The 17,070-nt window shown below is 38.5% G+C and overlaps 2 protein-coding genes across 2 annotated transcripts in view; one reads left to right on the top strand and one right to left on the bottom strand.

Moving 5' to 3' along the window:
* The first annotated feature begins 2,415 nt into the window (after nt 1-2,415).
* Nucleotides 2,416-17,070, top strand: part of LOC139763253 (multifunctional procollagen lysine hydroxylase and glycosyltransferase LH3-like) — an 86,254-nt gene continuing 71,599 nt past the window's right edge. The window contains exons 1-2 of the mRNA XM_071689181.1: nt 2,416-2,470; nt 9,973-10,024. The gene's annotated coding sequence lies outside the window, so the exon portion shown is untranslated. The remainder of the gene's footprint in view (nt 2,471-9,972; nt 10,025-17,070) is intronic.
* Nucleotides 4,535-15,679, bottom strand: LOC139763254 (uncharacterized). The gene is made up of 5 exons (XM_071689183.1): nt 15,019-15,679; nt 8,512-8,682; nt 7,698-7,800; nt 6,930-7,194; nt 4,535-6,620 (listed from the first exon to the last, which is right to left on the bottom strand). Exons 2-5 carry the CDS (start codon nt 8,662-8,664, stop codon nt 5,312-5,314), a joined length of 1,830 nt encoding a protein of 609 aa, XP_071545284.1. The 5' UTR covers nt 8,665-8,682; nt 15,019-15,679; the 3' UTR covers nt 4,535-5,311.

Below are 17,070 nucleotides of genomic sequence, written 5' to 3'. Positions count from 1 at the left end.
TCTGAAACCTTTGATCAAGACTTTGGATAATGACAGTGGAACTCGGCCATCACTCAGCTTCAGAAGGAATACCTCAGGCAAGTAGCTTGCTTTAAAGTAACGTAGATCATCGTTTTCTGCTTATTAATATCACTAATTGTAGTTATTAGTTGACGGCTTAGTCTAACGGTAGATAGTTTTTCCCTATAACTAATTTTGATGCATATTGCTCCCAGTGACATATGCACATATAGTCCCAGGAAAATTGATGTATCTCCAGGTTTAAACAAATGCACTTCTCTTCGTTATTAGTAACTCAGAGAAACAACAATCAACAGATCTAAGTGTATGTTAGAAGGTATCCTAGCAATAGGATCTCCTAAGGGAAGGCCCCTCTGTTATCCATAAAGGTGGCGTCATAGCTGGGAGGAGCGTAGAGGGAGAATAAGAAAAATCCACCAGTGCAGAACTCTTTCTTTGTTCAAACACCCCGCCCACTCATTACGACGTTATCAGCCAGCGCGCAGCAACCATTCTCATGAATCGCTGTTTTAAACCTCGTCTTTCTGCCGACATCATCCATGTGTGCGTGCGTGCGTGTGCGATGTATGTGTGCGCGCGCGCGTGTAGATGATGATGAAACCCGTGAATATAGATAGGTTTGCGTGCACGTGTAATGCTCATGCGTGCTAAAGGGTGTGATCATTTTTTGAGAGTTACGGGGAGAAAGTTGCCTCTCTCTCTCTCTCTCTCTCTCTCTCTCTCTCTCTCTCTCTCTCTCTCTCTATATATATATATATATATATATATATATATATATATATATATATATATATACACACACACACACACACGCGCCCTAGTCTAAGCTAGGTGTATATGTAAGTGTGAGATTCCGATTTGTTTGTTATTGGAAATTCTTTTCGTTTTGTTATGTGGACAACGATAATTATATATATATATATATATATATATATATATATATATATATATATATATATATATATATATATATATATATTTTTTTTTTTTTTTTTCAAACTTCGCCATTTCCCGCGTTAGCGAGGTAGCGTTAAGAACAGAGGACTGGGCCATTGAGGGAATATCCTCACCTGGCCCCCTTCTCTGTTCCTTCTTTTGGAAAATTAAAAAATGATATATGATTAATGATTCAAAATCATTTTTCGGTATAATTCACTTTGTTTCGTCAGTACAAAAGACAAACTACGCTGGTACAATGTTATGTTGTTTAGTGCACAGTGATATGAACACACATGAATCTTACAAGTCAGTGCAGTCTGCTTGATGACTGTGGACGTGCACATCTGGCTGGATACGGTAGGGTCACATGAGCAGATAGGAAGATGAGTGTGTGTGTTTGGTCTTGGAAATTATCTTGATCCTGTTCCTCTGGTGGCTGTAATTCGACTCTGGAGCCTTTAAGTACGCTGGAAGTCGGTCGATACGTATGCTGTATTGGTCAACATCATCACCTCCTTCTACCACTGTCATTCCATAAATATTTCTATGTTAGTCTCATCCTTCTAACATTCCCTCTCAACATTTCCATCATAGTTTGTCTTGAATTTTTTTTCGCTGTTTGGATATCATCGTCCTTAAATGCGACGCAATATTTAGTGCAATTGATTAGATTTTATAGTCATAGCCCACCTTCGCGGTGTCAGTTTTTGTATCTAGTTAAAGATGTATAAAACTGTACAAGTGTGACTGAATTCTTTTTGCATTAGCAGCTCCTTGGTGAATTAATTGATGTTTTCAGTCGGTATTGGGGAATATGTGTGTGTGGACATGTCTGCCCATTTTGACAACCAACCATACAGCCATATCAGTTGGGAGAATTTCCTTGTTGGCAGAAGGACTCCTCTATCCTTTACAGTAGTATTTTGTGTCTTCGGAAGGGAGGGGTCGTGCTCAAAGGGTTCGTGACTGTCAAATAAAGGTGCACAATGAAGTCGGAAGAACGACGAAATTTGAACAGAATATCATAAGTGAGGGTAACACTACCTCGGCTGCGAAGCCGCTGAAGTCATTCCAAGGCGGAGCGATGAAGACCCATAAACTGCCCAACTGCTCGTGCCAGGGCGTCGCCGACTTATATGGTCAGCCGTGACTGCCTCACACAGCAACCCACTCTTATGACATGCTGTTTTAAAACTTATATATCCGACTTCAACGTATGGCTCTCGTTTAAAAATTTTTCTTAGGACGTACTTTAGAGCCTCTGCTTCATGAAGAATGAATAAAAATGAAATAGAAATAAACTAATTTTCTTGTGAATATAATATCCTTATTTCTTCAATGACCTCTTCACGTAGAGCAAATTTATAAACCAAATTATCTTTTACAATAGACACCGCTACCTTACATCGTTTTCTTCTTCATTTATCCATCGAAGAAAACTTGAGAAGTTAAACCATAGCATCTGTAGCGTTCAAGGGACAAGGCGCGACAGGGTTCTTCCTATTACAAGGTAACCAATAACTCCACCTGTGCGCAAATTAACCATCAACTTTATCGAATTTCGTTAGTATTAATATGAGAACTCTGCAGTAAAGACAAATTTTCTACTTTATAGTTGTATGCGGGTTGGCCACGTCCCTGTAATTTTAAATAGGTCTGGTTGTTTACACACAAATATTGACAACAGCCAGTGGTTGACTTTGGTATTGTACTACTTAATTAGAGTCCAGGTAAAACACGTCTAAAATTCTTATATTAACTAACAAGAGTTTGTATATGAATGTAAATTAGTAAGCGTCCTTGAGGGGTTTACATCAGTTTTGGCTGTAAATTGCAACACGGTAACCTAACCTCTTAGTCATTTAAGAAGTGTAGGTGTCGGCTGAAGACTCGGGGTGGGTGAATGGTATATAATTAGGACAGGAGAGGTTAAACTTGTGATCCTTTTAAAGCCGGGATGATCTCATATACTTGAGGAATAGGGACGGATTATAGGCCATGCATTAATTGTAATTCCATTTTTATTTCTCTAAACATTTCATTTAACTAGATATTATAGTTGATCACGTTTCATTCAGCAAATTAATGCAGTTGGGCACGATAGAAATTTGAATAGAATTTTGTAAGTACTTAAATTGATAAATTTGATTATATTTATTTCTTCCAAGTCTGTCAAAGGGCCAATGAAAAACCACTTAAGGGCCGGGTTTGGCCCTCGGGCCGCCTGTTGAATAGCCTTGCTCATCTGCCTTTATGGATATCATATACACAACACATGGGAGCAGATTGTGATGTTTTAAGGGCACCACCTTATTCACTAAGGAATATTATTTATTTCATGTCACAATCATGCCCTGCTGTACTTAGAGTAAAATAACATAAGAGAAGCCAGATCTGAAGAATTTTTATATCCTGCCTTAAGTTAGGGGTTAAGGGTAGTGCTCTGACGTTTAGGGAAAACATTGGAAGTGGGTGAAGCATACACAGAAGTCAACTGAACCCTTGAAAACCACATCTCACCTTGAAAACCGATAATTACCTTGATTTTCAGTACATCCTGCCATTGTCTGTAAATTTTATCCACAATTTTTTTTTATTTTTAAGTAGCTACCTGGCTGCTTTGGGAAATTTAGTGAGGATGTCATAGTTCTGTTGATTTCTGTATTTATCTCTTGTTACATTATTTAACCTCACATTATATCCCTCACCATCTGTTGCATAATTTATGTTACACAATGACAAAATCCCAAGTGTGAAGGAAGGAGCTAATGAAGGGAATGACTAGGAAGAATAATGCTTTTGTTTTTGATTAGTAGCGTCAGGTTTCAGTTTGAATAGGGAAGACTAGAGGTTGTGTGTTGGACTTAAGGTTACACAAAATATCAAAAAGGATGTTAATGGAGGAGGAGGAGAGTAGAGTATATTGATATAAGGAGGACATGAAGAATCTTTGTGCATCTTTGTGAATGGGAGGTTTAGAGTAGTTCTTGCTCACCAACTCCATGATTTCACCAATTGCTCGCAGAGGCACTCAAACTTATAAGCCACCATTGTAATATAGCATTATCTATATCTTAAAAGGACATCCAAGTATGTCACTAGTTCCTATACTTGTCATTTTGATCTTCATGCAGCTGTATGGAGTTTCCGTTGTTTAGTCACGGAACATTAGAATTAGACTGAGAGTGTGAGATTCTTGCAGAGTGCATTAACTTTCATCATTTATCATACAAATTTTTGTTAAGATATTAAACTACACACACCTACAAATGAATTGTTGAAAAGAAATTGCATATTTCATGTTTTGGATATATTTTGAAAGCTCGCTGTTTAAAGAATTCTTTTGTGTCAGAGTCCACAGCAGTGAATGGGTATGTCTTAAGCTGAATGATGGGTCACTCTGCTGTTATAATACAATACTATTGAAAATCTTTTATAATAGAGCTATATCTACATGATATGGGTGGGAACAGTAATTTTATTACCTACCTAATAGTGGTGTGGGACAAATATGACTATGATGAAGTATACTTAAATGTGTAGCATCTTTTGATATGGGGATACCAATCTCATAAATACTAAAGATTTTATTCACAGCGATGTCAATACATCTGTTCATTTCTCCCTCTTGAGAGGAAAACTCCAGGCAGTTGGAAGAGTTCCTTAACAAGAACACAATATTTCAAATAGATTAACAGTAAAAGAAAAACTTTGTGCACTAAGAAACAGCATTATTCTAAACTGTTAAGAAATATGTATGATACATAAAAATAAATAATTTAAAGTTTCTGCAAACAATGTTAATTGATATTTATGGTGTGATCAGAAGTGCTGCATATATTTATAATAATTCAAGACAGTTGAATATTTCAAGTTTCGTTTGTATTGTCTAACAATCAGGAAATGGAGTGTCATTCAGGCATGCAACATAAAAATCTAATTTGTTTCCAAAATGTTTACAGCATTAAATATATGTAGCGAGTTGTGTGTTACAAGATCTCTCAGTTATTTACGGAATAAGAATAGCCAGCTCTACCAAGCTAAATTACACTAAAAATTTTACAGCCCACTAAAGGTTTATCATGATGCTTTGCTGTTATCACTAGCCAGTTATTAACAGAATCGTATAATTATTTTCTTTTTTAAATCACATAACACACAGCCACTTCCAAGTGCTTCACTCTGGACACTTTCATGATGGGATTTATGCATTTACTTATTTTATGGTTTCTCTCCTTTTATCGTTTATGGATCCCTAAGCATTAGAAACAAATATATTTGTACCTCCATGTCATACTGATAGTTTACAAGTATGGTTACCCAAGCTTTCCCTGACCATAGGCATAATAGTTCATGTGACAGTACCATTATCAGCCACATTCATAGAACTCGCATAAAATTTGTTTTTAAAAACAGTAGTGCTAGTATCACTGCCTACACCAACAGTACCAGAGCTAGCCAAGTCTGATATGTAGCCAACTAGAATGGAGAAAAACTGAGAGGCAACTTCATCTGTGGTTTTGGTAGTGTAATATTCAAGGGTGATAGAGAAACGGTCCAAGAAAGTGTGGAAGATGAGAGTGTAAGGGTGTCCTGTCAGTGGGTCTGATACACAGCGCAATAGGTGGGTAATTTCCACAGGACCGTCATATTTGCCAGGTAGAAGGTCCTTCAGATTTCCCATGTTTGTGGTGACTATATGGCAGTCATTGATGTGCTTCCAACCAAGACGGGTAAGCACATAGTTCAAGGGGATCAGCAATGTGCAAGGGAGCAAGGCAGGAAGGTTCTTAATTGGGTTTCTATCGACTCCAAGACTCTTTTGAAGATTGGCATGGCTGTGGGTTACCAGCGACCAGAATTTTTCTTTGCTACTTATGTCATCATTGTGGAGAACCACTTCTTGCTCCTCCACTGAGATATGGCAGCCAGTGGCATTATGGTACTCATGAGGGTAGTAGCGACGCATGTTAACACAGTTCATTGTTCGGACATTTGCTACGTTAAGAGCTCCTCCTGAGTGTTGTTGAGCCAACTTTAACATAGCCAGCTGAGCTGTGATCATAATGCAGGAGTGAACAGTAACTCTTGCTTTTTTACAGTGTTCCAACAAATGTTGCGTTGATTCCACTGTGAATTCTTCATGCAAGACCTTTGTAATGGCTATTTTAGTTTTTGGCTGTGGTAAAACACCATCAAAATACACATTTTTGTTAAAGTTACCAATGGTGGGACTGAGGGCTTTATATGCAGCAAATTTAAGGGCATCAAACCAGTCTCGTTTAGTGAGCAGCTCATCAGATATTAATGGGAAGACATTGCAAGTGGAAGGGTGGTAGACTTTGCCACTCATGGTGGCATTCAACACCTGCAATGTCTCCCGGCAGATGATCATGTTTGTAAAGGCATCTGTAATGGCATGGTGAATGGTGAAGATCAGGACAGCTTCATGTCGTTCTGCACAGGACTGAGGAAGAGGAACCAGCCGTGCCCTCCACAGTGGTCCTCGATACATATCATAATGCATCTCGAGGAGTTTGTAATATACCTTCATCACATCACCATGTTCAACCCGGAAAGGAACCATGACATGTCCCATTCGGCAGAACCAGGGTCGCAGCCAGTTCCATGACACACACACCTGCAGCAACTCACTCTTCCTGTCGAGAATAATATTGTTTGTAATAATACTAAGCTGTGTGAAGATATATTATATTGTTTTTGGATTAAAAGTACATATGCTTATGTATCATTAGAAAAGCATGCACATATAAACACACAAATATTGAATTAAACAAACACTCAATTTCATGAATAGATGTATGTGCAGACCACCACATGAATGATATCCTGTCAAGCACACTCACCTTTACAAAACAATAGATATGCAAACAGTCTCAAAGGCAACAAGAAAGAATCAGACACAACAGAAAATACTACAAAACAGGGTTTTTCCCATTGGTACTCACTGGGCAACTGCTGTGATGGCATGTCTAACGAGTTCTGGTAGGATAGGCTGAGAAGAGGACAGTCGCAATGCTTGAATGGTGTTATGGCCCCCAAAATATCCTCCAGTCACCATTAGTATTTCTAAGCTGCCTAGTGGACGCAGCCAATTCCTTGGTGCATACACTGATTCTCTAGGTCCAAACAGAGATTCACCAGGACTGGCAACATACTCCTTAGGCCCTCTTTCATCCTTCTCAGACTGTATTTTCTCCATGTAACGTTTTCCTGCCAACTTATGTAGGTTAGTGATGTATACACGTAAATACCACCCACTTTTAATGCAAGAATTAATGGTACGTGGAATCGTTTCAAAATTGATGCAGGAGTGCAAAATAGGCCACCCTAATGGTAAGATTATATACACACTATGATGGTGTATAGTGATATCACAATCAAAAATGTTAAATATATTTATAATGCAGATTTGAGATATATGCACAGAAGTACACATGTAGCTAAATCACAAAGGAATACATGGTTCAAGAATATTTAGGAGGTTGAAAGTAAATGTGTAAGAGCATTAGTTTTTCTTTTAAAGATATCACAGTATTATACAAGTTTCAGTGGGGAAAAACTTGAAGTTGTTAATGGAATACAGCACATTATCTGTCTCATTTCTGATGCAAGACCTAAGTTTTCTAAGAGGTAGGTATATGGTAGAAGGAAAAGATTTTTTATTGTGAATTGACACTTCAATTCTCATAATGAGGTACAGAATCAATACTCACTCTCTTTCTCTGGGTTTTCATTGGTCTGACTAAAGTCTTTCAGCAGAGACTCATTCTGCCGCCCCATCGAAAGGTAAGAAATGTCCAGGTACATAAAAATGATCTGAAAATAATGTATAAGCAACCTGAAAATGTGAAGATTTTTCAGTACTACTTTATGTATCAACATTTTAAAGCCAGGTAGAAATCAACAGTGTGAAATGTACAAGTGATATGGTAATATTACAGTTTAAAACTTAGTACATGAAAAATAAGCTTATCTAAGAAAACACACATGGGGAAAGTGCATCTGATATTGTTGGAGTTGCACTTTAGACATGAGGTGTCTTGTGTTATGTTAAAACTAAGTTTGAAAAGTTGGAGTGATGGGTGGTATCAGAAAGCAGATGAGAAAGTATAACTTGTATGTGATTGGGGGTATGTTGTTTGAGACGGGTGTGTTGCGTGGAGCTCAAAACTGATTTGGGATGAGAAACAGTTCTTAATTCCTTGTTGTGGTGGTAGCAGTTCTTTGTTAGTACATTGTGAATATGTAGTGTAAGTGTCATGTTTGTTGGGGGAGGAGGATCTACAAGTATAGGTTGCTAAAATTTCAAGCCTATGAGCTTTTGATTTTGCTTGGTGGGTTGATGATTAGTTATAAACTGATCTGAGTGGAAGGGGCCATGTGCTTATCTATAAACTAGAAATGTAAACTGGTTTCCTATCCCAGTCATAACATGTGCAGTCAGAAGAAGTAGACATTAGCAATTCAAGAATGAAGGGCACAAGCCAAGCATTGGTAGATTCTATAAGGTCCACTCTTTCCACTCACCACACACACTAATGTCGCTAGAATGTAGAGATCTAAGTGAGTTAGGTAGTCATTGGTGGTGGCTGTTTGAAGAATGGGGAAGGTGGATTGAGTGTGGACGTTGTCATGCCCATGCGTGACCTGGTCAGCATTTCCTTGGCTAGCCAATTCCATCTTCAGCGTTGCCTTTACCTGTAACAGGATGTTCATTCAGTATATAGAGACACTATATAGGAATGCTTATCTATCTTCACAAGTGTTTTGTGTAAGGATGCATTGCCATCTTGTGATGAGTTAAGATATTATACCCAGATTCAAAATTTTCTAAAATAAACAATAAAATCAAATTCTTGAGGCCAATATGTGGTGTGATGTGGTTTGATTGAGTAATGAAAGGGTAAGAGAGATCTGTGGTAAAAAGTTTGTGGTCGAGAGAGCTGAAGAGGGTGTGCTGAAATAATTTGGACAGATGGAGAGAATGAGAGAGGAAATGTTGACAAAGAGGTTATATGTGTCAAAAGTGGATGGAACAAGAACGGGGAGACTGAATTGGAAATAGAAGGATAGACTGGAAAAGATTTTGAGCTATTGGAGCATAAACATGCAGGAGGTTGAAAGACGTGTACGGGTTAGAGTGAATTGGAGCCATATGGTATACTGGGGTCGACTTGTTGTCAATGGATTGAACCAGGACATGTGAAGCGTCTTGGGTAAACCATCGAAAGGTCTGAGGCCTGGTTGTGGATAGACAATGCATGTGGGCAGTTGTGGCCTTTCTTCATTAGTTACTGGCATTTCTTTGCTATTGCAGGAAATGGCAATTAAGTATAAAAAAAAACAATAGAGGCATTCAATTCCAATACAAGGTACATAAATGCATATACTCACTCAGACCAATGTGTATATGCAGAAATATATGCATAGAAACTTTTCTTTTCTTTTTTTTTTTTTTTTTTGCTTTGTCGCTGTCTCCCGCGTTTGTGAGTTAGCGCAACGAAACAGACGAAAGAAATGGCCCAACCCACCCCCATACACATGTATATACATACGTCCACACACGCAAATATACAAACCTACACAGCTTTCCAAATATATGCATAGAAACTTATAGATATGTATATGGAAGTACACAAACATATGTATGTATGTACATGTATGCCATCTCATGTATAGCCTTCCATATGCAAAATTGTATTTGAATGCATTTTTTATTCATGGATATGTGCATGTAAACTTGTTTTTGAAGTATGTTTATGTTTGTGACTTTATGTTTGATTACATATCTTACTGTACGGGGAGGGAGTTTTACGCTTGTAGGATCCCATCTGTTGAACCTTCTATATTCTCTCAAGATTTTAATTAAAGACTTGAAACTTGCATGCTGTCTGCATTGTGTGTGTGTACATGTTAATACATACAGGACACAAGAATGACCCTATATGCCTTGACTCTTTTTTTAACGTTCTGTGTGTTTAATTTCAGGGATGACTTTAACACCCAAACTGAGGTCAAGGACATCATGGACTCCTATCAGGTAATTCCTTCTTGCGAGACTTTGAGGTCAAGAATGTATAAATGCATAACTATGGGCAACCTGGCAATACTCAGTTCACTCCAGTCATGTAGGGATTGCAGTGTAGCAAGTTTGTATTTAAAACTGAAAATCTCAAGAAAACTGAGGCCAAATTAAAAGTGATGGGTTCTGTAGTGGGTGCTTTTGACATTATTATATGGCAAAAAAAAAAATTGTTTTAGGAATCACACACACACACACACACATTGTGTGTGTGTGTGTGTGTGTGTGTAATGCACCGAAACCATGTGAAACGTCTGGGGTAAACCATGGAAAGTTTTGTGGAGCCTGGATGTGGAAAGGGAGCTGTGGTTTCAGTGCATTAGACATGACAGCTAGAGACAGTGTGAACGAATGTGGCCTTTTTTTGTCTTTTCCTATCCTGCCTCGGGGGGTGGGGGGTGCTACTTCATGTGTGGCGGGATGGCGAAGGGAGTGGATGAAGGCAAGTATGAATATGTACACGTGTGTATGTATGTATGTATGTATATATATATATATATATATATATATATATATATATATATATATATATATATATATATATATATATATCCCATTTTAGAAAGTTAAAAAATACGAGGGGAGGATTTCTGGCCCCCCCCCGCTCCCGTCCCCTCTAGTCGCCTTCTACGACACGCGAGGAATGCGTGGGAAGTATTCTTTCACCCCTATCCCCAGGGATAATATATATATATATATATATATATATATATATATATATATATATATATATATATATATATATATATATATTTATTTATTTTGCTTTGTCGCTGTCTCCCGCGTTAGCGAGGTAGCGCAAGGAAACAGACAAAAGGATGGCCCAACCCACCCACATACACATGTATATACATGCACGTCCACACACGCAAATATACATACCTATACATCTCAACATACATAAATATACACACACAGACATATACATATATACATGTACATAGTTCATACTGTCTGCGTGCGCGAGGTAGCGCTAGGAAAAGACAACAGAGGCCACATTCGTTCACACTCAGTCTCTAGTTGTCATATATATATATATATATATATATATATATATATATATATATATATATATATATATATATATAAGGTTATTAGGTACAGTAGGGTTGAGGGTCAAGTCAATTGGGAGGTAAGTTTGAATGGAGCAAAACTGGAGGAAGTAAAGTGTTTTAGATATCTGGGAGTGGATCTGGCAGCGGATGGAACCATGGAAGCGGAAGTGGATCATAGGGTGGGGGAGGGGGCGAAGATCCTGGGAGCCTTGAAGAATGTGTGGAAGTCGAGAACATTATCTCGGAAAGCAAAAATGGGTATGTTTGAAGGAATAGTTGTTCCAACAATGTTGTATGGTTGCGAGGGGTGGGCTATGGATAGAGTTGTGTGCAGGAGGATGGATGTGCTGGAAATGAGATATTTGAGGACAATGTGTGGTGTGAGGTGGTTTGATCGAGTAAGTAACGTAAGGGTAAGAGAGATGTGTGGAAATAAAAAGAGCGTGGTTGAGAGAGCAGAAGAGGGTGTTTTGAAATGGTTTGGGCACATGGAGAGAATGAGTGAGGAAAGATTGACCAAGAGGATATATGTGTCGGAGGTGGAGGGAACGAGGAGAAGTGGGAGACCAAATTGTGTGTGTTTCCTGGCGCTAACTCGCTGACGCGGGAAACGGCGATAAAGTATTTTATACACACAAACACACACACACACACACATATATATATATATATATATATATATATATAAAGTGGCCTGGTCCCTCCAAGCTGTAAGAGGTTCCACGGGACATTGACCTCTTCAGTCTGGTGATACCACTCTTATGTAACGTCTCATCTAGGTATTATACCTCAGTAAGGCTAGATCACACCGAAATCAAATCATTTCGCTTGATGTTACTTCAGGTGAGGTTGGTTTATTTGAAAGGGGTTCGCTCTGTGGATAATTACGGAAGGAAATATGTCGCTTGATAGGTTAGCGGTAGATTTACATGTTCGCTCCTGACTAAGGTGTGAGGACTTATAATATCCTGCTCTGTTTCAGACCGGTTAACTATCATGAAAAATGAATAATTACCTGTTGAAATGAAATATAAACTAGGCAAACGTATTTAACGTACATTTTCTCTGTTTTGCTAGATTTAGCAAGGTAACCAGTTAATATTTCGACAGAGGTTTGCCTCAGTTGCGAGGTGGCAGTCTTGTTACGAAACATTGTAACAAGGTATTACAATACGAAACTAGTTATTCCGAACCATTGCGAGCATATATATATCTGCCGCCACGATTACAATATATACCTGCGAAATTTTCTTGGAAGGCTAATTTAATTCGATACGACTCCTAGGCAAGCCAGAAACTAATCTAATGGCAAGTGGTTGTTCATTGGGTCATACTTCTTCTTGCACTGGAGGCGAGGATCAGATACCACAGAGGGCAATGTATCGTGCACAATCGCTCGCGTTATAGGTTCGTACGAAACAAGACGGAGTTAGTGAAGCCAGATAGGCGAGTCGTCACATTCGACACGGAAATAGCAAATTCTACGTTTATTGACTACGAATTATTTTAAAACAAAAAAAAAAAAAAAATTGGTACGATTGAATGACCTATATATAATCTCAAATGTATTAAACCTCAATATCTGAAGACAAATCCCAGGGTTACAGGTTTGAAGACCAGGAACATTAGTGGACCAAATAAAGACGGGCAGCAGCTCTCCTCAGACGAGGACTCGTGGACTTGTTCTGTAAAACATTTTATACGGGAAAATTCAGTAACTTTTTTCGATCTAGTCACAAATTGGTTTCCGGATAATTGCAGCATATGTATACGTAAATTCGATTAATTCGCTAATCGCGTGGCAATAAGAATGTAAATTATCACTTACGTCGACCATTGGGTTACACTTGGTATTATTGCAAAAGTGTTCTGCCACGTATGCACATCTGTAAAGACGTGTGATTAGGAAAGGTGTTGCGAGATGCAGGGTGTGGTGGTTAAGTATATGAAGGTTGGACTGGACTGGATTCATGTGGGGTAAAGAAAAAAAAACAAAAAAACGCGGTACCTGAGCATCACTATTCTTTGGCGTCCCAAAACATTCCTCGGAAAGTCTTCAGTCTCATTATGTTTCAGTTTTGTTTGTCAGAAGCGCAATTATGGCCACCAGTGCGGTATAATTTTGGTCACTTGGAGAGAGTATATGAATTCCACTGTGAGCATACACAGTAAAATTCATGCTAGGAATAAGAGTACAGTTTTGAGAGAAAAGGGTCGATTTGATGGATACAAATGGAAAACGGGAATGAAAGGCATACGTGGCACTAACAATATGTATTTAAAGAAATAATCACAGTTTAAATATCATCATTATTGTGTATGATAAGTATTTGGATATAGAGAAAGAATAATGAGAAAAAACATGTAACGATTTAGATGGGAGAGAGATTTAGGAAAGATAAAAAAAAGATCCAGGCCATTATACTTAAGTCTGATTAGTCCTATGAATTAGGGGTATAATTCTAGACCTTTTGAAACGTCGTTCCCTTAGTATGTTTCTGCTTGCCTTGACGCCTTGTAGAAGTCAGGAAATCGAAGAAAAAATTGCAGAAATTATTCTCGATTGTCCAAAAATAATTTTAAAGATGAGGAAGAACTTGCACTTTGTGATAGTAGTGATAAAACCGACATGAAGTTGTACCTGTTTGACCTCGGAAATGCTTGGGCGATACAAATGTAGTTGGAGAGAGACTGCCTTGATCTTAGGTCATGGCTTTGACCTTGCTGGCTGGGCACACATAAACAAAAACACTACACAGGCGAGATTATAATTTCACACATTGGCAAGAATTGGTGGTGGTCTTATATATATATATATATATATATATATATATATATATATATATATATATATATATATATATATATATATATTTGCAATATTTACGTTTGGTCTTAGGCAAACAATGTTACTTGAGTGATTCACAGGCAATTTGATCTCCATTTAGTCAAAGGCATACAACGAGAGACTCGTTTGACCTGGATTAAAACTCCACACGTCCACGATGAATGCACAACCTTGAGTGACATAAGCATAATTGTATTTTTTCTCGTCACACTCGTGGAAACGTGACAAGGTTTGTCCCGGAAGCTGATGAAAAAGAAAGTTTGTGCCCGAAGTTCATGGGCTAGGATTGTGCCGGAAGCTTGTGTAGTTGTTATAAATGCTCATGGTTCTAGGATTGTCCCGAAAGCTTATATATTTCTAAATACTAATTATATTTTGCACATGTATGGTAATAGGCGTATGTACCGTGACAGTTTTGCAAGCTGTCAGCTATTCACTTAATGTTAAATGTGTTTGTCATAACATGAGCACAATTGAAATGTTGCCCTAAACCGATTATGACCGTCTTTTGCTTTCTGTATCTTCCCTCATTTCGCACGACAAAGTTTTTAAACAAACACGACCTTGAATAAGCGTTCCATATTAGAGAACACACAAAACGTCAGTTTCATATCCCTCTGCAAGTGAATCTTAAAGTTGCTTTTAAAAAAAAAGTAGTTTTCAATGGTTGTGTAAGCGTTTAACGTTTAAAACAGATAATAGTAAGAGCACAGCTTTCAAAAGCATCTGTTGTGGTAACCCTCACAAAATGCTTACGTGCTTGGTAACATTTTTCACCTTGTGCCCCGGGCTGTTGTTCTCAGAATACCTGTTTGCTGTTTTTACGTAGCACTGAAGTTAAGGGTATCACATATATGCCAGGTACATCATTATCAATCTTTATTTTCTGTTGGGGTTCCGTTACACAACTAATGAATCAAAAAGAATAAACTATGCAGACATGCGCCAAAAAAAAAAAAAAAAATGCACTTTAGTGCGTTTGACAATTTGCGAAAGAAATTATCCTAGGACTGAATTCTAATACTCGTACGAAATAACGTCCTACTGACCTGTCTTATCAAAGAACTTGCAACGAATCTTCTTTCACGTCGACTGCTGGTCTTTGTGGCCACCGGACACGTCTTGTCTGTGTGCACCCTTCCACCTGCTTTTACGTACTGGCGACTGCAACACGGGCACGGTATATGTCTTGCCTGGCAACTGTTTGCCTGCCCGCCTGACCAGCCACCGGCTGTCCTGCTGATATCCCCACTACCCGAGCCTTCCACACCCACATGCGCTTAGCCAATCGCACGTCACGGTTGGAAGTCCTGACGCGTCATGATTGGTGGCGAGCGATGATAACCTCTTATGAGTAGATTAGGTTTTTTTTTTCTTTAATTTCCTCACATACACGGGCTTTATAGTGATGATATACCTTTTACAGGCATTTTGTTGTAGTGGCAACTAGTCTGTCAACATTTAATAAGTAGCTTTATATCAGAAAACGTACCGTAAAAACTGGCAGATAACGAAAAAAAATCCACTTTCATATGATGGATGTTAATATTAAATGATTACGGCTGGATGAAAATAAAGTCGTTTTCAATGAGCTGAAAGGACTATTGCAGTTTTCTTTATTATGTAATTACTGTACTAAAGCATTTTGCAAAATTCGCTGTTGTATGTAAGTTTAGATTTTAACTGAGTTGTGTCATGGCTTGATCAAGATATGCAATGTAGCCGAAGAGGTGACCTGGTGAGATCATTTATTGTGTGTGTCCCTAGGTAAGAATTGTAGCTTGACGGTGCACCATGATTAGAACTTGTTTGTGACGTTTCTGTGTAGTTGTGATAACCAGTCGTCCTGCGGTTGTAATTGGATTTGGCGTAATGAGTTGTTGTATGGATCTGAGAAGACATGACGAGGTCATGTTGCTGTGTATGCCCTTGAGTCGAACTGATTGTGTAAAAACCTTGTAATTATGACATGACAGACTTTTCCCTTCTTTTACTCTTGGGGTTGACATTTAGCATTCTCTCTCTCTCTCTCTCTCTCTCTCTCTCTCTCTCTCTCTCTCTCTCTCTCTCTCTCTCTCTCTCTCTCTCTCTCTCTCTCTCTCTCTCCAGCGCTGCCCCCAGCGGGCAATTTTGAATGTTCATGGATCGTAACAATGAGAAAGTAAATCTTTGTATCTTTGGATCTTTGATAGGCTTCGTGGGAAGTTGATAAAGTACCAGATACTTACCAGAACTCAGAGAATATATACATTATGTAAATAGATTCATTCAGAGGAAAAAGAATGCAATATATGCCGTAGAACTTCGTACGTATAGTGACATTTAAGCTACATTTGAAAGATATTTAGAATTAGGAAACCTCTGACAATATGTCATGCTTAATTCATTTCCCTAGTCAAAGTATTGAATACCGATTAATTTATTTTTTTCACCCGTCGTGGCTATGACTGGGACATAGTTTGCCACTGCCATGCTGGTCATTATATTCCTTATAGGAGAAAAAATGCCTTGCTTATGTTTAAATGTCGATAGGATGCGATACATGTCCAGTGTTACTTTTAATCTACACGCAAGCGGGCACTTCGTAACAAGGTTTAATCCTAATGAATCCGTCCTACTTGAAGACCACAGATTGTCCAGTTGACGACTTTATAGTTCCCGGTAGGCGGAGAACGAGACTCAGTAGGGATGATAGAAGCGGAGAGCGTGGGTAAAACCGACGTCCACACATGGGTTATGGCATGCAGGCGGGATACGGTGCCGGTCGGCTGCCTACAGACCATCAGATGCGTTGGTCGCTCGCATCTGGCTTATTACTACACCGCTGTCTGACCTGCTTACTAATACTTGTTAGAGGTGACTTTGAACAGTGTTGCTGTTGTCTCGAGCTGTGTAATCGCTCCGTTGTATTTACGTATGTATATATCCACAGTTTTTTGATATTTTAACAATTTTGGAGATGATTTTACGTTACTTATGGTTACACGCTGGAGTAGGCTTCACCTGGAATGATGTATTTCTGCATAGGAAGAGTTTTAGTAATAGTAATTTGATAATGTCTCCGTGATTTCATGTGGCCAAAGTTTGTCCAACCTTTGTGC

The sequence above is a fragment of the Panulirus ornatus genome, chromosome 46 (assembly GCF_036320965.1).
Source record: "Panulirus ornatus isolate Po-2019 chromosome 46, ASM3632096v1, whole genome shotgun sequence".
Classification (NCBI taxonomy): domain Eukaryota; kingdom Metazoa; phylum Arthropoda; class Malacostraca; order Decapoda; family Palinuridae; genus Panulirus; species Panulirus ornatus.
This window is presented reverse-complemented; position numbering and strand designations above follow the sequence as displayed.